Source organism: Gavia stellata, chromosome 6, assembly GCF_030936135.1.
Source record: "Gavia stellata isolate bGavSte3 chromosome 6, bGavSte3.hap2, whole genome shotgun sequence".
NCBI lineage: Eukaryota > Metazoa > Chordata > Aves > Gaviiformes > Gaviidae > Gavia > Gavia stellata.
Window position 1 is genome coordinate 32,850,050 of NC_082599.1, and position 22,971 is coordinate 32,873,020.

Below are 22,971 nucleotides of genomic sequence, written 5' to 3' on the forward strand. Positions count from 1 at the left end.
TCATGTTGATATTTTGCCTTAGTATCTTACTGGAGGCACCCAGAGCAGGGCATTAGTCATCGAACTGGGTGCCATTACAAATTATTCAAAACCAGGTGCAAAAGATTGGATTGATTGAGTTGGGCAGGAATAATGAAAGCAGTTTCTTAGTTTCTCAGAATTCAGCTCTTTGAGATTGGTTTTAAATACTGTAGTTATCATTGAACTTTTTATATCACAATTATATATTTCTAGAAGATATAGATAAGACATATATTTATATCTTAATATTTCATAACAGATTTTCCCAATGGGAGCCCTTAAAGATATTACTGTTTTTACAAGTCTCAGCAGCTCTCCCTGTTTCAGTAAGAATTAGTTGTGGTTTTAATAAGTGATGTTTGAAACAAACGAGGAAATTCCTCTGAATACCATTCTTTCACTACCTGCACAAAGAGAAAAATCTACCATCTAGTAAACTATGCATCTGAATTAATTAACCTAATAACTAAATACTCTTTTTCTGCAGTCGGACAGGAATAAGACTAGTGCATCTGTCATATGGACCAGACAGAATAATCAGAAATCTTAAAAAACATAAAGTTGAGGCATTATTAGGCACATTAGTAAAGGCACTGCTAATTCTCTGAAGGGCTCAATTCATCCCATAACACAGTTTTTACAATTACCAGCCATTTATATGTCCCAATCATCAGAGCAGTCACACTGGGCCAGGTCAAACGTAGCTCTCTCCCAGAATTCTGTCTCCTTCGGGAACACTGTTAACATGAGCCTGTTCCTGAACCCCAAAATCTTCCTTAACAGGAAAAAATGGAAACACGTATTGTCTGCCAATCTTGGTGGATGCTTGATTAAGATAGAATCATAGACTCATAGAATGGTTTGGGTTGGAAAGGACCTTGAAGATGATCTAGTTCCAATCCCCCTGCCATGGGCAGGGACACCTTCCACTAGACCAGGTTGCTGAAAGCCCCATCCAACCTGGCCTCGAACACTTCCAGAGTTGGGGCATCCACAACTTCTCTGGGCAACCTGTTCCAGTGCCTCACCACCCTCACAGTGAAGAATTTCTTCCTTATATCTAATCTAAATCTACCCTCTTTCAGACGAACTAGCATTTTGCAGATCAAAGTTATGGATGAAGAGGAAGGAGATATAATAAATGCTTTTGTGTATCTGGAAGTAAATGTGCTTTTCTTCAGAAATAAAACCTGAACAAAAACCTATGAGCAGTAGCAAGTGTCTGAGACAGGAAGAACAGAGCAAACAAACTATGACCCTTCTCTGGTGGAGTGACGTACAGACAGGAGAAGTTGCTGTATCATCGGAAAGTGCCAAGCAGTAATTGGGAAACTTACGTGTCTTTGGAAGCTTCTGTTTGGATGGCACCTAGAACAGCGTGGTGGAGATGATGAGGCTCTGGTGTCACATAGAAATACAAATCTGAATCCACCAAAAGCTTTAAGGCATCCAGACACATTTTTTTTGTTCTGCAGCCTACATCATTAGTTATCAAGATGAGCTAAAAGCTTCATTGTGCTGTTTTAAAGTCAACTAGAGTTATGCTACTGATTACAGTAGGGTCATATCTCACTTTGTTTCTCTTTGCTTTATGGTTTGATTTTGGTTTTTTTTGTTTTTGTTTTTTTAATTCTACTGTCTTCTATCCTTTTCATTCTTTCAGCCTTTTTTAGAGGACCACCAAACCATCTTTTTGAAGCCAGGTAGCCTGGAAAGCTAAAGAAAAAAAGATTTTACCTCAAAATTCTTCTGCCAACTGATCTAAGACAAATGAAGTAATTTAATTTTCAGATTTTGCATGAAGTAGGTTGATTTCAATATACAAATCTAATTCACTCAACTTTGCAGTTACAAAAAGCATTTCTAGGGTTGTATTCTGTATTCTCTTTTCTGATGAACACTACCCAAGGAATACTAATTAGAGTGCTTGTGGAGTAAGGTAAGCAAGGCTAGCAGAGTCTGAGCTTTTATTTACTCTGTGTTATCTCTATCCAAATGTTCAAAGCAATATGGGTGGTGACTGATTCAGTAGTTAAATTCAAAACAGCATGTGTGTACAAAAGGCTGCCAAGTTTCTCATGTATATTGCTATTTGTGAGAAGCTATGCACAGACAAAAAACAATCAGCCAGTTTCTTAATTTCATTTTATATCTTTATTCCCATTGTAAGTATTAACAATCATCCAAAAGACCATTTAAATTTGGTTTGGACACACAATAGCATTAATCACAGTCCAGTTTTGTTTTTTTTTTTTTAACTGCAGTTCTAGTATTTCATGATCTGTTTTAGTAGTTCTGTTGCTGGTGTATTTGCTTCCAGCAAGAGATTATTCAATGTTTGTAGATTATTTAAAAGGATTGTTAAAGATAAAAAAATCCATAATGCAATGATTAACAGTACATTAATAAAGCTTATTATCTTCCATTTAAGATTAGTACTAGGTACGTTTGATGACCTGAAACTTACTTTTTGTTGTGCATTGTCTGTTCTCTTTTCAAAATAAGTCCATAAACAACCATAATATAATTTTTGTCATTACAGCTGTTCATTGCAGTAAGATTTTTAATTGGATTTAAATCCTTTTAAGAGAATGAAGTAAGTAAAACACTCCTACATGGTAAAAGGTTCTGTTTAAACAATTACAGAATCACAGAATCACTAAGGTTGGAAAAGACCTGTAAGATCATCAAGTCCAAGCGTCAACCCAATACCACCATGCCCACTAAACTATGTCCTGAAGTGCCATGTCCACACGTTCCTTGAACATCTAAGGTGTTGTTGACAAGTTACACACAACCCAATGCTAAGGCAGTATCACAATGTATAAATTAGAATGGATGGAAAACATAAAGGATTTTCTAAATTCACTTGCTTATTATTAAGTGGGGAAAACACATCACGGATTGTATTTCAGTCTTCAAGCCAAGAAAGTCACAAAATATAGCCAAAGAGACATCTTTCATCATGTCTTTTAAAAGCCCGTGAGACAAATTCCTTCATCAAATTCATTAATGTAAAAGCAAATTCAGAAATCTTATTTGTGAAAGCTGTCCTGTTAAATTATGAATACCAGTAATAAATTCTTTAGTTTCTCATTTATTTGTGTACTCTGCGTATGAACAGGCATGAATATATATATATGAATAAAACATGCCTATTTTATAGCCATACACAGAGCTAATATGAATGCTTATGTTGTATGATGTCAGAAAAGGATAGATTATTAATCAATAAATCTGTATCTGGAAAACTGGGGTTTAGCACCTCCTTGCCCGCATGCACATCTTTTCTTTGTTTCGAGGTTACCTTCATTACATGGAGGACGGTGTTGAATCCATTTCCTCATCCACACAAGAGTGTGCTTTAGGATTATTTTATCTTCAATCAAATTTCATTCATGCAGTCCTGGAGTACCATACACATGCATGGTTAAAGCCAATTATGCATGAAGACTGAATGCTTTGGTGTCCTCTGTGTACCTTTTTAAACAATCAGGAACACACAAAACCATTTCAGTATCATTCCTCACAGTATGCACCCAGTGTATCAGAATTATTTGTATTTCACTTTACATTTTATACGTAATATCAGACTTGCATTTTAAGTATCAAAAATATGTTGTTAAAAGATCTTAATAGTAAACGTCATAAACCCAGGGTTTTCATCAAAGCTTAAAATGATTCAAGACCTTTGGTGAATCGATGATGAAAAAGAAACATTTCCAAAAGCTACACTTGATTTATGGTCTTATGCTACCAACAACTGCCCAATCAGCTCTGGGTTTCTGTCCTTTATTAATGCCATGATAAGAGCAGCAGCAGAATTTACTGTCTCCTGAAGCAGCAAATGGTCCTGGGAAAAAAAAAATAGGAGTGGGGGAAACAATATGTTAACAAAAGTAGAAAAAGTAAATATATTTACAATTAATTTTCAAGTATGCAAAATTACCATATGATTGTTGAAAAAACCCCAACATTTATTTGCACTTATTAGAAGAAGAACTTCTAAAACTTACATTTTAAGGAAATACAATTTCATAGTAATATCAATTTTCCGTGATTTAAAAAGAAAAATTATTTTTTAAAAAGGAATACATTTTAACTGCTAGAATTAGTGCCTTCTATTCTGAGATCACCAAAACAGAAGCTTGATTCTGTCACTTGCTTCCTAACTGATTTTTAAAATCTAAAAGGTAGTCAAAATTTTGGGTTTGAAAACATTGGAACAAAATTGAGGATTTAACTGAGTAGCACAGTTAAAGACCTATAACTTTAAGAACCTACTGAATCCCACCTGTAGTCTACAAATTACTTAAACTCACAAAGGCACTGGGACTTCAGTAGTTTAAGCTGATCTTTGTATCAAGTAACTTTAAAAAGTAGTCTGGTTTTGATAGGCAAGTATAGAGACCAACACAGGAAGAAGTAATAAAATGAGACTTTGATTCCGTGCTTCTAACTGAGCACTCCATCTCACATTTGAAAGAGTCCTTTGTCTAACTGCCAAGTTTTCTTAATTGTATGGACTATAAAAGGTTGGCCTCTTGCTACCAGTAACATCTTCATTTGCACACTGGGAAAATATCAATAGGTGTAGCCAGGCACAGACATATCCCTGGAGAGAGAAATAGGAGGGAACAATTTCTGTGAAGAAACAGAAACAGAAAGGTCTACAAAATTCTAGGGAGAATCTAGAAGAGTTTCAAATACAGAAGGGGAGCTACAAAGAGAAAGCAAGCTGTTCTCCATATCCACAATGGATAAAACTGGAAGCAATAGGCTTAAGAGAACGTAGACTGGGATATAAGAAGTCAGGAAAGCATTTTCACAGTACGGACTGGTATACAATGGAACAGATTATTGGACAGATCAAGGAAACTCCATCATTAGGGTCCTGTAACATGAGACCCACATACATGTAAACAGGGATGTAGTTACTGCTTCCTGCCTGGGGCAGGCAGATGGAGCAGCTTGATTCTGCATCTTTTCACCACTACTCTTCTAAGATGCTGCATCAAGGAATAATTTGTAGGTGACATGTTTAAGACACTAGGGTTAATGGAGAAAGAGGAAATGGATTCAACAACTTATACAAAAACATAATGTTAATCACTGCTTTTTAAGGAATAAGGCTGCTGCTGAGGGGACCTTCCTGTTCAACTAGTACAGAGGGGAGCTGGAGACTAAGAAGCTGGAGTTGAAGGAAAAATTGATATGGGAAAAGTATCCCTGGAATACTCTAAAATACGTAGCATTATATTTTATAATGCTGTTATTAACTTTGTGTTTTATGTAAATGACAGCAAAATGCTAGAGAGGTAAATGTATAGAATTAGAAATAGCTAGTTTATATCTGATTCTTTCATCATTCCTGGGAAAATGATATTTGCATGTGACTAGATTTTTATCCTAAAAATGATCAAATAAGTAAGCTGTTACAATTTGTAAAGGCCCAAAAGATTACACTCCTCACAAATTCATGTTATATACTCTAATATGCAGTAAAATTATTTACTAGCGGTCTAAAAAATTGTCTTACAAGTAAAAATGTTCACCACAGCTGTGTCTTGCTGTTTACTGAGTGACAGCTCCCATTCAGTTAAGTAAGGAGTGCAGAAGTGTTCTCCTCTGGCACCTTTTGTCATGGACCGAGCGCGCAAAGAGGAACTCAGAATCCACTACTCCAATTTGGTAGGGGTTTCACTCCCTTGTTTCCCATAGGTATAAATTGCTGTATAATGTACAAGGAGAGCGGAAGTCATGTGCATACACCCACTCAGACAGCAAACATTGCTGTTGCTTTCAAGATCTAGCATCACACTTCTGGATATTCAGCAGTGCCAACCTCTTTGCGCCCCTCATGGCTTTTTGTTCCGTTTGTCTCAAGAAGCACTTCACAATTACAGACACTGTTTTCCAAATGGGCTTCCAGCCATATCTGAAGTTGGCTGGAGGTGTGTATTTTTTCTTCCCATTTCACAAAAAAGAAAAATATGCACCTGGCCAGGAATGCTCTTAATGTTTCTTCCAATAAATCTTTCCACATCCTCTGTTGGTTACTGGATTCAGTACACATTCCTTTGCAGTAATAAATTATTTAAGGTTTTGAACATAAAAGGAAGCAAGAGAAAGAAATTTAACTTTCACAGGAGAGATTGAAAGTGACACCGTAAGATTCCTTTAGACTGAAAAAAGCTTTTTCTAAAGCTAAACCTAAGGCTTTAGTGCTAATTTCCATGTTCTGAAGGAAAGATATGCAAAAAATTATAAGTAGTATTTGTAATGCAGGCAATGCAGTACAGTAATGTATGCAGAAGCCTGCATGCAGAAGTGGTCTATAAACCACACCGAAATTGACTGGTGAATCGCCATTTGTTCAGAAAGACAAACACAAAAAATAAGCAGCACAAATTAAAATGCATTTGCAAGTTTTACAATTACTTCACTTCTAATAATCTGATTATTAATACTATCATTATAACTATTCAGGAAACCTATTGGTTCCTGTCTTTTTTAGAATCAATCAATACAAATGGCAGGAACAATGAACTGTCAGACAGGATTGACCCCTATGCAGGTTTGGTCCCTGAAAGTCTGTTTTGTGCAAATAACCAGAAGTGTATGTATTCTTTAAGTGAATACACATTATCTTATTTAAGATAACAAATGTAATAGAAAAGGTATTATTAATTTTATACAGTTAAAGTTGATGGTTAAATGACATCGTGAAGCATGTACTGAAGCTTTCAACAGGGCAATCCTTTAAAGTATTTATCATAGGGGTTACTAATTTTTACATTTATGATGTTGCTCCTTCCCGGTAACACTGTCCCAATTTGATCTCAGGGTCACCTATCAACTGAATAGGGTCTAGCACCTGGGCCTATGGGCCAGCCTCTGAGTGCAGGAGAAATCAGTGCCACAGAGGTCAAGTATGTGTCAATTTTAACTTGCTTTATTCTCACAGCCACAGTCTTACTGGGAAGAGGTAGAAAATAACGCAAAAAACTGGACTCTTCCAGGCATTTCAAAATTGTTGTGTATCCTGTATCTTTCTGAGAATCAAAACTCGCTTTTATGCTAGGAATCATTATTGTAGTATTTGATGGTCATAGCCTGTGCATAATTTATAACTTTTGTTGATAATTTCTAGTCCTTATTTTCAGAAAATGAGAACAGAAAAAGAAATTTTATCAACTGAAAGAGAACACATTGTTCAAAGCGTAGGCATAACACTGACTGACACAATAATTAAGTTATATCTTAAGTATTCTTTCCTCTCTTCTGAATCCTCCCGGGAATTTATTTCATTTTAGGCCATTACTGTGCACGTAAGCGGATATTTTCAATGTGCCACAATGATACTTAGCTTTTTCCGTAGTAGTTATAAGTAATTTAGATGTCAGCAGTGTTTATGAAGAATATTAAAAAGAATTTAAATGACAGAATTCAACAACAACGCAGGAAAGAAAAAGAATCTTGTGGGTCTTTACTAATTTAAAGTTAAACAAATAAGTGAACACTTCAAGCCTTCCGGCTATACCCTTAAAACACCCACGTTTCTGACACTGCAATGTTATTTCTGGCAACAGTGCTGATTACAGCTGATAGTGCCTACAGGGAGGCTTCAGTAAGGATGCCAGGACAAATCTAATCTACCACACCTAACTCCATTGCACATACAGGCCTCCGATCCTCTTTTATATTCAATGGTATAGCACTAAATCTTTCAAAAATCTCATTATTAGTTGCAGGAAGTCAAATAATCAAGCAGAACCAGGTCTTCACATGTCTAATTGCCTGACGTATTTGCATATATTGTAACCACGATAAAAAACAGGATGTAAGAACAGAACGATCAATACAAATCCTCATGTAGCCCACAAGAGCTCTTGCACGTTATTGCCCACCCACTGCTCAGTGCTGCAAATTCCAAGCAGAGAACGTACTTCAGCACGCTAGTCAGTGAGTGCACATCCGTGCACGCGCTGGATGGATCAAACATGAATAGTTCTTTCCCTCATCAACGAAATCCTTAAAAAAGACCGTGACCTTTAAATAAGACTCGGAGGCAGTAACAACTTTAATGGATTAATGACTGAAGTTCCACATGATCAACTGGTGTGCCATGATCCCCTCTAAACCATTGTGATATTCACTGTCTGTCTATTCATTTCATCCAGTTGACTTAAATGAGTCTCTTGTTAGAGGTTTTTGGTTTTTCTTTTTTACATTTCTTGGCCATTAATAAATAGAATTTTTTATTGTTTGAACAGATGATTAACTGCATTTATAAGCTAAAAACAAAACTTTTACCACTTTATATTTATGTACTTTGGAAAAGAAAGTACTCAGAAACACTGCCAACCTTATAAACCATAAATCCACATAACAGCACTTTGATTCCAAAATAAAATATCCACTTCGTCTGTTATTAAATAGTAAAAATATTCCAACAAAACCATATTGTGTGATGGTTATAACTCATACTCAGAATTTATTTGATGTAGAGTTACTGACTGTAGGGGTTTTCTGGTCTGCAGAATAAGACTGGGAATGGATAAAGGACAGAATTAAAGTTGTGTTTGGAATACGCAATCCGATATTTTACAAATGTGCATTTATTTAAGAAACTGTGAGGATATCTGAATATTTACTGACATTCCCCTAACGATTCATTTCCTTGCTTCAATCTGTTTAGGATTTTTTCCTTCCCCAGCTGGAACTTCACATACATGCATTTCAATTTACATATGTACTAGTTCAGTTTAAGCATAGCTTGAAAAACACATACTACCCTTTTTAGCTCAAAAAAAAAAAAAAAAAAAAAGCCTCTGCAGGTATTACCTCTGCCCTTTACGGCATCTCTCCAAAAGAATAAAACAGCTATGTTCCATTATTTGCACTCTGTTTTGCTGTAATATTATTTGACTTTCCATTTAATACAGTTTTTTAAAATGAATAGAACTGTAACGTTAGCCCAGATTATATGGCTGACGGGAAACCTGAAAACATGATTTAAAGACAGTGCTAAACTTAGGGAACATCAATATTAATATGGTTACGTTTGTATCAGGAACGGAAAGGGGGCCAGGGCATGCACTGGCATGCCCCTGCCCTTGCTATTCCATTGTAAGCCCACTCCCTGGCACAGTTTTGGCTCCTGCCAGCTAACATGTTCCCAGACAATGGCTGGGCATGGTTCAGGGGACAGCACAGACCAGGGACTGCTCCCAAGGGACAGTCTGAATGAGGCCACCCTCTTTTGGGAAAGGAGAACTTAGCCACGTGGACATGAGGCATGCTGTGCCTTTTAGCCCTAGGCCAAGAGAACCGTCCCTGGCCTGTTTTACTTAGCAGTACAGATGTAGCCTTAGTATCGCTGGGAAGTGACAGTTGTGCTTTTCTCTCCCTACCCAAATGCATCAATACTACATAGAACGACGATCAAATAATCCCCCCAGAATTAGGCACAAATCCCATGTAGCTACCACATAAACACAGTCATTTAAAAAAAGATTAACTGCTCTATGGACACCTTTCCCACCAAAACAGAGAAGGAGAGAGGGACAAACCACACTGCAAGACAGCACTTGTGCTGTACTGCACGTTCCTGCCACCTTACAGAACAAGGCTGGAGCCAGCACAAGGACTGCATGCCCACTGCTCCCTTTTGCACGGTGGGCCTGGGTGCACACCACAAGGCATGAGCGGAAGAGAAAAGAGCTGAAATCGTCTGTGTTCCAGCAAGCATCTTGCAAAAGACTACACTGGCAGTACAAGAGGAGCTGCTGTTAATTTAAAACTCCATGAGATGCCGCAATTTATACTAAGGCTGTATCAGGTGCCTCCAAAACTCGCCTGATGTCACATACTGACAATGTTTTATTTGCACTCAGAGAAACTGAGTAGAGAATCTAGCCTCAAAAACCTCAATACTTGAAATTTTCTTCTTCAATTAATGTTTTTCATTTAAAAAGATGATCTGAAGAGGGACTGAGGTTCTACTACTACCAGAAATCAATCATGTAACATGGTTTGGTATTTAATCTCACCATGAGGAATGCTCTGATAGATTCATGAAGAAGGATTTTTTCCTACTCAAAATATGTAGTGGCATGCATCTACATATTAAAGCAACCTCCATTTCTGTAACAGTACAAATTAATCTGAAGTCTCCTTTCTTCTTAAAATGCTTCCACATCACATTTTTGAATCCATGTGCCAAAGGATCTATTGATAAGTGACATCTCATACATAATATCAATGCAGCAATTTACCTCAATAAGAAGATAGCTATGCAGATCATTCTAAAAGATAAGAAAACTATTTCTCTGACTGTTTTCAGGTTTCCTTTCAAGTAATACATAAATAATTAAGGTAGCATGTGAGTTCAGATAGGTAGCTGGGTTCAAAATTACTCCAGCAGGCTCATAACTGAACCGCTGTATACACAGCCTTGATTCCTTCCTGAACTAAGTAAATGCAATCAATTCTTCATTAGTGGATACACCTCAAAATAGAAATAATTTAGAAATCTAGGTACTTGGGATGCAATGAGGATTAAGAAAAGAGATGAGTGGCACTGGAAGAACCAAGTTGTTACTGTGCTTGGAACCTAGCAGACGTCTTAGTTAAAGAACTCTGATAGATCTGAGTTAATTCCCTGCAGTTAAATGGTTGTACATCCATGCTACAATCATCCTGAACCCGGATAAATTGCACATGAATATGTGATACTGAACTGTATCTCTCTCTCCTGTACCATTGATCAACCATGCCTCTTATAGTTTGTCATAAGAAAATGAAGAGTCATCAACATTTAAAATGACTGTGTGGATACACTGAGGACAGACAAGTATTTTAAATCTCCTGGAGTCTGTAAGAATTATGTTCCTAATGCATATATCATTTCACCAAAGATTCAGAGATTTAAAACTGAAGGTAAACATCAGTCTTTTGTTAAAAAACCCCCAACAAAACAGCACAAACAAACAAACAAAAACCCAAATAGGATTAATTCCTTTCTCTTGTATGAACGGAATAGACAGAATTCCCCTAAATCAGCAGTTTTAAAACAGCTCCATTATCTACATGTTCTGTGGCATGTAGGTGACCAGGGTTCAGTTCCCTTCTTTGTGTGAGGTTAATCCACCCCCCAGCTCACACTTTTTTTGGACTGGGGTTAAAATTCCTGTGGAGGAATACCCATTCCTTGTACAGTCACTGTATCACAACAGAAAGATGACAAGACTCCAGCTAGTCCAGATGCCTGGGAAGCAAGTGAAAGCTCTGGTCTAACTTTTGCTCCAAAAGTTTGTTCGTTTGATGTAAAATAGGCAAATGGTGTTTGGAACAGACATGAGTTCAGTGCCAATGCCTCTGTGATCCACAGACTTAGGCTTTATATTCCCTTGTTATTGTCCTCTCCAAGTCTATTTTTTTTTCCCCGTAAGGAAAATTGTTAGCGTGATCATACTGAATAATCAATAAAAATTCCTGGACCAAGAAATTCTCTGAAGAGTTTGTTTTAAAGAGCATTTTCAGCACATTCAATCATTGCAGCTTAAGCAAGAGTTTTCATTCAGCACTTACCACTATCTGATCTGAGCTCTTGGCAAGGGTGAGTATGCCAGTAGTGACAGCACAACAATCTTTCCCTCTAAGTTGTTCAAAAAACTGCCTAATACTTGAGTTAGCAGCCAATTCTGCCACCTGTATGGGGCTGGTACAAAAATACTGGCAGAAATAAGCCATTTAACAGATGTGGTTGTCTGCAAAAGTATATTATGTGTTTGAGGTTTCTTAAGAGGTGGTCTCTTAATACAGCATGTTACCAAGTAAGACAATATGAAACGTATCCGTGTTAATATATGTTAACTGTACTACCTACAGGCTCTATGAGGTATCACTCTGGTAACCTTGTAAAACACACCTTAAGGGTTTTTAGCAGGAAGGAAAAGATGCTTCTTACTATCAATATAGGAAAAGTTAAATGCTCCTCAGGCACAGGAGACTTGCTTTCTCCTCTGATAACCAGCACTGCAAGTTGCTGAAAATCTAAGATTGGGCTGAAGTTGAGTGAAGCTGTGGCAAGTCTTTCCTCTGGTTTCAGAAAGCTTTGGATCAGTCCAATAGCACTGATAAATTCATGCGGGAGTGGGATTTAAGCCTTCCATGCACCACCAGCAGCATATAATAGTGTTTCCCTCAGTGTGTATGTGTGGTGGATCCTCTGCTGCCTGTTCCACTGTGAGAGTCTATAAATACTTTGATGGGCTGTGGTGTTAAGTTTTGGAGGCAGCCAGGAATACATAGCAGACCCACCACACACACACATACAGAAAAAATGGGTTAAGTAGTGCTGGCCTCCTGCAAAACATAACACCCCAATCATGCAAATCATTTACAGACTATTGCAGTACAACAGCCACCAAGCAAGGATGGAGCAGCTACGGATCACGTACAAATGCATTTGACACATGGGGCTAGTAGCAGAGCAAAAGCGGTTCAGCACAGTTTAGCTGGTTTTCTCCTATTACAAGCTGAGAAATACAGCACTGTCAAGCTCAGTTTCACTCAATGACTAGTGTTTTAGCCCTAGTCAGCAGTAAGTAGGAAGGCAAACACGTGTATGTATGGAAGACGGAGAGAAGTGGTGGGGGAACAAGCTAGGAGAAAGGGGAAAAGAAGAAATGACAGAGGTAAAAGATTAAGTACACAACTATCTCAATCCTCAAAATTTAAAAAGACATGCCATTGCTAAAGATCAGGAGAGATTACAATCAATGCCAGAGGCTCTATCTGATAGGCAAACAGTGTCATATACTGCAGGTAAAAAAATAAAAAATCTTCAAAGAACAGAGTAGGACATTTCTACCCAGTGAGATCTGAGGTCAGCAGTGTAATCGTAAAATTGTAAGTAGGTAAGTATCACATATCTGAATGTTTCTCTTTACTTTTAGAGCACTATAACATTGTTACTTAGGATCTGACAAAACCTGCCTAATGGGGACAGAGAAAACAATACAGCACTTCTTCACATAAACTTCTAGCAAGAGCAAAAAAGTACATATTTTATTGTAAATTTAACACAGTATATTTCAATATTTCAGGTTTTTCCTTTCTGTCCCATATTATATTGACAACGTAGATTGGTCATTGCACTTTTCAAGAAAAAAATGAACAGAGTTTGCAAACATCTAAGTTGCTAGTATGCAGTACAAGACATGAAACGCTTTAGCTATCACAGGTTACAGAATTTTGCATACAAATGTGCAGGAGCGGTTTCATATAATTTGTGACATCATACAATTTGTGGTTGTGATTATCAGTGTTATATAGAAAGCGTGGGCAACTTTTAATTAGTGACTGTAACAAAACAGGAAGGTCTTTGGAAAGAATGAGTGATGTATTTGAATCTCCTGGGGGATGCTGAAAATCAATGCAGAGGAAACATGAGCATTTTTTCCATTCTCTCAGTCGAAAGCACACTTTTCTCCCCTCTACTATGAAGTAACTTCATGTGGAATATTATGCATAATAGACATCCAGCCCTCCAAAATAAGAAGAGGCATGCTTGCCTCCATTTCAATAAAAGTGTTCTGTTCAATCATTAAAATCTTCATTATACAACTCCTACAGACTGTGAATAATCTGAAACACAAGCATACGGCTGCAGTAACTAACTGATTGGAAACAGTCCTCTTGATTACAGATAATTTACTTGAGATGGTTCAGAGGAAAAACTGTATAGCCTACTAAAAACCAAAATTAAAATTTCTCCTTTGGGGAAAGAAATAAACAAAACCCAAGAGATTCTGAGGGGCAAAGTATGTGTACACATGTCCTGGGCTATTGTTCACATCCCAGTCTTCTGGCTTCCAAACTTTTAGGATGTTAATATCAGTTCAGTGGGGTAAAGGCCACATTCCAATCTTGGTTACAGAAATACAAACCAAAGTAACTACAGTATTACAAGCCCAGTTACTTTGCAGTTGCAGAGACTGAAATTCAACTTCAAACTCTATATTTTGCTACAGAAGACCTAGTACTTAACTATTTTTAAACTGTTCTCTCAAAATTTCAAAAGCAGCTTTAAAGTAACTCAAATGTCAGTGTTTTGAGCAGTGAGTCACAGTGAGAGGGAGTGGCTGTCCAGAAACTCATTGTTAAGCATTTGATAGCACAGATTTCCCTAATTTGATATTCTTAATTGAATCTAGCTAGTTGCTTGCAAGTGCGTCTCAAGTTGCATCATCTCATCATTCTGTGAAGAGGGACTGATTGCAGAATAAATCATAAAAACTTCATGTTTAAGTTACGCACTTACTTGAATTTGAAAGCATCCTTGAATCACACCTTAACATTTAAAATTAAATATCCATCCTACCTCTTTCATCTCATCACTCAAATTCTACTTCTCTGACCACTTTTGTGTGATGTTTAGGTGTAGTTTATGTCCCATCTCTGACTTCTTTTCCTGTCTACAGCTGAGGGTCTACAGCCTACTGGAAGGCAAAAAATATAAATTCCTTACAATTCAAGACTCTTATGAAAGGCCAAGCTAGTCTGCTTTCCCCCAAAAAATAAAAACACCAGGCTGATCAAGAAGTGTCCAGAAATGAGACAAAAAGTTACAAGGACATGAGGTGACATGTCTCCTTGGAGAGTAAGAGGAGAGGAGTCAGCAGGGGGAAAACAAGTTACAACACAAGTTATTAATAAAGCTTCATTCCCTTTGTCTCTCACACCAACATGACATTTTAATACATTAATTTTACAGTAATTCTGATTGTTCTCAACACCCCTTTGCAAGGAACACGGACTTGTTCCCTGCTCCAAAGCAGCCTTCACGCAGTGGATGTAATAAGCAGGAAAGGAACTTGCATTTCTTGCAAGCATGAATAATTGTACGAGCAAAGGAGCTCTAAACACACTCAAGTACACTCAAATACACTCAAAACTGCTGTGAATGGAGAAAGTGTATTTGCCTCTATCTATTGTTTTCTTTCAGGTATGTTGCCTACACAATGTTTACCTGCACACTTAAGACTGAGCGGCACCCTAGGCCACGAACTGCATTAATCCCTATCCAGTATGCTTGAGGAAATAATAATTTCTAAAAATGGTAATCCAAACTCTCAATTTCTCTGTTCTCTATATCTTTATCCTCCTTAGTTCATAGCCTAAAGGCAGTGCAAACAGAGCACTTGCCCATGTTAAAGTTTTCAGCTAAGCAATGGAAGGAGCGTATAAATTTTGATAAATTAATCCTAGAGGAAAGTTGGTCGTTGAAGTCTGGTGTGAGCAGAGGCGCTGGGTTCGGAAAGCAGCAGCAAACAGCCTGTGTCCAATCCAGCAGACAGTGTAGAGAAGAATCATAAAAACACACTGGGAAACCACCGTGGCAAAGTGTTCTGTTTTCACCAAGTGGCCGAGAGGATCGTGAGCACTGGACACACGGTACCTTTCCATACAAGTGTGGATGGTAGTAACAGATGGACAGGGCTCAGTGGTATAGTGCAATTTTTAAAGATACAATCGAAGTATCCTCAAGCCAGCTAACTTGCTAGCAGTATGACTGGAGCAGCGCAAAATGTCAACACGGACTAATCACACGTGCATTTACTTTCTCAGCGAGTTTTTGCAGCCCCTAGGCAGCTCATGCTGTGTTGGCTGTTCTGAGTCTGCACCCCCACCTGACCATCCCTCCATAGCTTGAATCGCATAGAGGAATCTCTCCTGCCACTACCTACCGATTAAACTGTCACATAGCTGGAGGGCAAATAGCCAGTTTCCAAAAAAACCCTTTGAGTATAAGCCTAGTGATAGGAAGGCAGAAGAGGGCCCATAACTTGCCTTGTAGCTAAAACACAGAAAACAGATAAAGCAGTTAGTACCACTCCTCAGGTTTCACCACTAAATCCTTACCCTTAAACTTATGGGTTTAAGGATGTATAATCCTTAAAATTTTAAGGGGACAGATGTGCTTGCTTTTAGATTCTAGTTTTCTTTTAGGCTATGAGAGTCCAGCTACACCACAAAGATAGAGCTCACAGATGCTCTCTTACATAAAAATCAGGGTTTGCCAAGACAGGCTTCTCTTTCTTTCTGCCAGCTAATATCAGCCCAAACCACGTAACACAATAGCCTGTCTATACACAAACAAAGGCATTCAAAATGAAAATATATCCAAAGTGATAAAGCTCTTGTAAAATAGCAAAAAACTGGTTTTGTGCTTTTAGGAAAATGGCAATTTTAAAACTTTAAAAAGAAATAGAAAGAAATAGAATAAAAAGAAGTAGAAAGAAAAAGAATAAAGAAATAAAGGAATGAGTCTTGCTTCAGCAGATGGATTAATTGTACTCCATAATTAGGATATTTTACTAAAAAAACCACATTAAATATCTCATTAGCTATGAACACATCTCTTTTTATGAGATTAGCATTCAATGTTAAGCTTATCCTTCAGGTGTGTTGTATCTTGAGTTGCATAACAGAGGAGTCTATGTTTCACAGCCTTTAACACTTTCAATTAAATTGTTACCAAAGTTTCCTTTCAAAACATCCTAAAATCATCTTGTGCCTACTTGCAACTTTAAATATGTCTGTGACTGTCTGCAAAGATAAGTTCAGTTAAAGATATGACAGTTTCCAAGGGCGTGACTAAACATGTGTAAGAGTTTACCCCATCACTTACTTCTCACTTTAAAATCTGGGTCATCCAAAGCTAATTGAAATCAATGGGTTAAGAACAGCTATTTTCATGGTGACAGGCACTAGTCTTTTTCATAAGAAAGGGGACTGCCATTCTTCCAAGACAGTAAGGTAAAAGAGGAGATAGTGTCTTGTAGACTGCCTGCATGTGGTGTGCTTTTGTTTTTCAGCTTTCCCTAAAAAAGCTGAATTTTCAGCTAAATATTACTGTTGCAAATATTTAGAAGTGATGCAAGAATCATGATATTGGATATTAAGTAAATACCTGTATAATTCACTTGCAGGACCTCTGAAGTATTTTAAATTGCCAGTTGGTAATCGTATTTTAAATAAACTCAAGAATAATTTAGAGGGCTTAATAAAATTGTTGGATTATTTTGTGAATATAACTGCCAAAAATGAAAGCAAGCAGAACACCAAGTAGTTTTCAATCTGATAGTAATTTTGACAGTAGTTGATCATTACAGATCCTGAACATAAGACTACAGAGGAATTTTAAATTGGTTTTTAAAAGTCATTACTTTTTTGTAAAAACTGCATTTTAATAACAACATTTATGTTTAAGGGAAACAGAGTAGCTTAATTTTGCTGGGTTCTGGTCTTGGTATCCACAGCTACCAAGGAAATAACTCCCATGAAATGGTACAGTTACTCAAGTGAGAACACTGGATGATGGCACAGATGTGAATCTGAGCATCCACAGTGTGAGCCCAGCTATTACAGCCTGTAGAGCTGTTATGTCATATATGTTTGGTTAAAAAGAAAAGGAATGTAGCTCTGTTTAAGCCTCATCCAGAATTAAAATCTAGTTTAACTGCTCAAATAAGTCAGGTGTCAAGAACGAATCTCCTGGCGCTTCAACTAGAAAGCACAACTTTTACTCTTTCTCTGACTTCTCACTTTTTTTTCATCCTTCCAGCTTCAGTATTTGCTTCCAAGTTCACAGCTGCATTTAGAACTGCATGTATCTTTTTACATGGGCAATGATTTCACATTGTTCATCTCCTCAGCCTGTATTGATTAGATGAATGTGTGGTTTGGCTTTTCATGGACATGTTTTAAAAGTTTCCTCTGGACAAAAGAAGTAATCTCAAACTCCATTTCCACTAATTCCTCTCGACTTAGTATCTCTTTTGTCTTCAACAAACTGTATTCCCTTGTGCCTGCTCTTGGCCTCAGCTTTTACCCTGTATGCTCTACTTCCATAAATCTGCTGTCTATTCAGTAAGCAGAACTACGTCTGTAGCACTATGTATGTGCCACAACCTCATCTCTTAACACTCCTAGTTGTCCTCAGTCACAATGTCTCCTTCACATTAACTACTGAGATTAACGTTCTATTGTTTTCTTGAAGCTTACACATTAGGAACTTTTGCATTAGCTTTTGCTGCTGAATACCCTTTTATATACACAAAGTGAGATTCCATTCTTCCAGTCAAACAAATCTACTAAGAAACAGAGCTACATGCTCCCTTCAAGTCCATTAACAAAACACCGGCTGTCTTGTGCTTGAGGCTATCTCTGGACTTGTTCCAGTCCAAAGATGGGACTTAAAAATCCTCATTCTCTCAGTTACTGCTTTCTGATTATTTCCTACTGTTTTCCATACATCCCCTCCTTTAACCAGATCTGACACTAGTAGAAAGGGTTTCCTGAATTGTTTAGCCTAACCTTCACCTGAAAAAATATTCTTGCCTTCATGACTCAGTTACTTTACTCTTCTTGTAACACTGATGTTGCAGCATGTATTTTTACATAAACTGCATATTATAAAAGAAACGTGTATTAGAAAAAAAACTTCCTGTCTTCTACTACCCTTAAATTTTTGAAATGTTTTTCAAATCTTTGCTCTCTTCATGAATATCCTGGACAATATCAGTAACTAGTTCAGTTTTTCCCAAGAATCCAAAGCCTACACATTCAATACACAGACCTTGCTTTTATATAGAGACTCATTAGGTCCAAACCCACTAGTGAACCCTTTCCTAGTGGTAATGCATATACAACATATCAAGAGTATTATTCTGACTGATACTAGAATATCTCACTTATTTTTCTATTTTTTTTTCAAATGTTTTCAATACAATTTATAAGATTCTGTTAGTAGGATGGAAATTTGAAGTGTCAATTTTAATTTTTGTGTGTTTGTTTATGACCAGTCTGAAAGCCTTAAGAATATACACTAGAATTAATTTGTTCAAACAAACTCAAAAGAAAAAATGTGGTTGTAATAAATATCAGCTAGGGGCATTATTAATAATTTTGCAATGACATTTAAAATGATTAACCAGGAAGTTTTTCCCCTCTAAAATTCTACCCAAATATCAGAAAGAACATATTTTAAAATGCAGAACTATTTATAAAATAAAACATAATTAGGCCAAAATCGTCTTTCCCAAAACATATCTAGATTCACTCCATCTCATTAGGATGCATTTAGGGAAGTAACGAATGTAAAGAGTTTTGTATAGGAATCCTTGTTTCTGCAGTTATCATCATATTGAGTAAATATACGTGGCAACTAAATTCATATTCTGCAGTCAGTAAACACCAGGAGCTCTAAAGCCAAGTCAGTCAATAGAAGCAATCCTTTAGTGTGCTCAGCTGATAATGTTCTGAGGAAGCTCCCGTGGACCCTACTATTTTCTAAGTCCTAGTGTTGGCCACTGTGATGTTACTTTCTGCTGTGACTTTAGTATGTGTTTAAAGGAACCAATATTGTATTTACACAATAGATAATACATAAACTGTAATAAGTTATGACAGGCATTGTATTTCAGGACAATTATAATTTGACTCGAGTAGCTTTATAAGGCATGAGACTAAATACCTATTGAGTTTTACCACCCAAGAAGGACTCTCTTGGACTGGAATGCCTGGATTATATTACTGATATAAAACAGAAAATAAACTTCAAAATAAAGAAAACAGGCTACGTATTTATTTGTGAATGATCTCATTGCACACTAGCTCCAGAACATTAATTTTGTCAAGAACCCTGAAGCTATTTCTAATCGCAATTGCTATGAGTTCATTTTCAATTTCTTAACCTGTTCGGCAAAGAAAAACACAGTTCAGGCTAAAAGAACTGGAAGAGATTCTCATAAATGGCGTTACAAAGTGAAGTACTGCATGATTGTGAGATTCTGCCAGCACCCACTGTTTATAGATCATGCGCTAATATGATCTGATTTGTTAACTTAGAATCTGAAAATAACATTTTAAAAAGTTCAAATTTACAGAACAGTGCTAATGCATGACCAAAGGGTCAAAATTCAAGAAGCATAGTCACATGCATTCATTAAAAAAACAGTCCATGAATCCTTGTGTCTAAGACTTTACACGGTAATTCAAACTGCTATGCAATTTGCAATTGCAGTTAAGATTTGTTAATTCTGAAATCTTCTCAAGTTTATTTTGGAATCAGTTCCTTCTCTTGCAAGAACTGTAAAAATATAAAAAGCATCACAAGTCACCAAAATAGATTATTTAGTTACGGTTGTCAGTCCAACCTTATGTAGAGACACACATCCAAGATTCAACATCAACAGAACATCAAGACTTTTGGATGAAACAAAGTACCAGCAAAGACTGTTGGTAATAACAAACTCAATCAGCCTTACAGTAGGTAGATATATACTCTCTGAAGTCACACATACAAAGGTTGCAGTCATGTACTTCAGGTACAGTAACTGAGCATGCCTTTTGACAAGTGCATTGCAAGGCTCTGACAGCATCCCATAAACATCGGCTTTCTTGAAAAAGTATAACTATTTCTGATACGAATTGCTCATTTGTCACAAACATGTCCATACTGTACTTAAGCTAGGATTCTAAATCTCTTATTGGCTTTAAGACACAAAGCATTATTGACAAGTATCTGTACCTCAAAAAATATTTTACATTAGTCTTGATAAAACATGTAAAATGCATACCTTTGTTTCTACTAGACACAATTTCTACTGCATCTTCAAATGCTAGTCATCAAAAGGAGAAATCAGCATGAATGATGTTATGTTCACCCCAAGTACCTTTTGTTCACCACTTCTGCTAGTTGTCTACTCTGTTCTCTCTCTTTTGCAAATTCTGCTTTGCAACTGTGGCTTGAGACATCATATGAAAAGTCAAGAATGAAAATTGAAGGTAGACCAGTACTGTGCAGCTTAAACAGGTGAACTGTATAATCCAATTACATAAATAAAAGTAGGAATCAGATTCCAAAGGCAACATAAAAAAGTGAGAAATCTGGCTTGTATACCAGTCAGAGGTACTCTCATATTTTATTTAACGTGAAAGGAGTTGAAAGTAACAGTGAACTACAGCCTCCTGGGCTACATGTATAAACAGTGATTGAATCGCAGCAGAATTTACTGATAAGGATAACGTATCACGTGTATGTGCTCATACATAAAACAGGTTAATAGATGAATTAATTTATAGAAAGAATAAAGTCAACTTCTGAATGCAAGATCAATATTATTTTATAAGGATTCCTTTGTTAATATTTATTCCGTGTCCAAGATCAGAATTGTTTGTGATAATATTTGGGAGAGAAGGCAAACAACTGGACAGTTACAGATAGAGGATTAACACTGAGTTGATACAGTCTCACAGATAATCCCTAACAATCCCTATGTAATAATTTGATCTGACATATATAGAAAAATGCTTTAAAACAAAGGTTTTTTAAATATCCTTCTGTATAACATAAAGAGCTCACAGTGTCTATTGTGATGAAAGAGATATGTGGCTACAAAAGCTTTATTTAAAATCAGACAACCAGATTGACGCAATCCACAAGAAAGTAAGAATTACAAAACCAGGCAATGGGAGAACAGTTCTTAACATAGTTACCAAATCTACTCCTACATCAGATGACAGGATCCAAAACCATATCAGATTTAGACACAGATTTACAGAAGGACTTTATGGCTTTCAGTAGATCTTGGACAGGAAAAGGGTGCTCAATTCCAGAAGTACAACTTTCAAAATCCAAGAACACAAGCAAATCAAGTAGTTCACATGTTTTTGACACTATGTTCCTGAGACACTTTGGTTTAGAAGCAACAAACTGCTAAAAAGCAGAATCACTAAACCTAAAATCTGCTAAATCTCTGTATACTTTCTCTAAGTTGTCTGACTTACTCTACTCCAACATCACATACAAAAAAATGGATAACTAAATCAGGAAGCCTGTTTCCCCTAGACCCCCTTTAGAGGTAAAAATGAACATCTCCTTCCCTATAAAGTGATTCAGATCAGGAACCTAACGCCTATAACTTGTTTAGATATCGTAGCTGGATGTCCTAATCAAGTGATTGTAATATGGAAAGGAATGTGGTTTTTTTTCCAGATTCCATACAGAACTTTGCATTTGTTACAAAAACGGCAAACAACCTGATTTTTATATATATATAGATATATATATATATAAAAAAGGCAGCAAAACACTAAACTAAGTCCCACAGATTCTGACTTTTCATAAAAACTGCACTTAATCTGTCTGTGGTAATAAAAGGTACCTTATGAAATTGTTACTTGAATAGACACTGAAAATAAAAGCAATATATTGCAAAAAGTGTTGTTCCATTAGAAAACTATATGTAATTTTGTGCCTGCATTGGTTCTGCCATGCACAGAAGGTTACAATAGAACTTGAAAGATTTAAATTGCTATAAATGATACCTAAGAAGAGTGGGTTTTTAAATTTTATTTCCGAGCAGTTGTAATAGCTCCTCACTAAAATATGTTTGTCTCAGTTTGCAGTATTTACTACACCAATCCTCCAAGATAAAGTAAACCAATTAAACATGAACATTTAAGAGTCCTAACAACTAACTGAGCATAATTGAGATGAAAAGAGAAGTTCCATAAACTTCAGTGATAGTCAGCATAATATCAATCTCATTTGCATTTGTTAAATGACCAGATTTAATAGGTGGAGGACAGAGCGTATCAGAAAAATGAAATGTGCCTGCCAGATGCTGTTGCTTAAGTCATTGGAAGGTATACAGTGAAGCAGCAGATGAATGACACGTACGGTATGTGGTTCACAGATACTGCCAGTTCACTTGAAACAAAAGAGGACTAAAAATGTCAGCTGCTTTATCTGTAACTGCATGAGTTTATTGAGTCTATTCCCAAGCCATACCTATCACACCCACTCACTTAGACAAAGACAATTGTTAATGAAGAAATATTTTCTAGTTCCATCTACTCAACTCCTGCTAC

The 22,971-nt window shown here is 36.7% G+C and overlaps 1 protein-coding gene across 1 annotated transcript in view; it reads right to left on the reverse strand.

Annotated features, from left to right (window-relative positions):
* Positions 1-3,545: 3,545 nt before the first annotated feature.
* The window catches only part of CRPPA (CDP-L-ribitol pyrophosphorylase A), a 122,565-nt gene continuing 103,139 nt past the window's right edge, over positions 3,546-22,971 (reverse strand). The window contains exon 10 of the mRNA XM_059818889.1: positions 3,546-3,874. Within this exon, the coding sequence (XP_059674872.1) occupies positions 3,770-3,874 (105 nt within the window). The 3' untranslated portion in view covers positions 3,546-3,769. The remainder of the gene's footprint in view (positions 3,875-22,971) is intronic.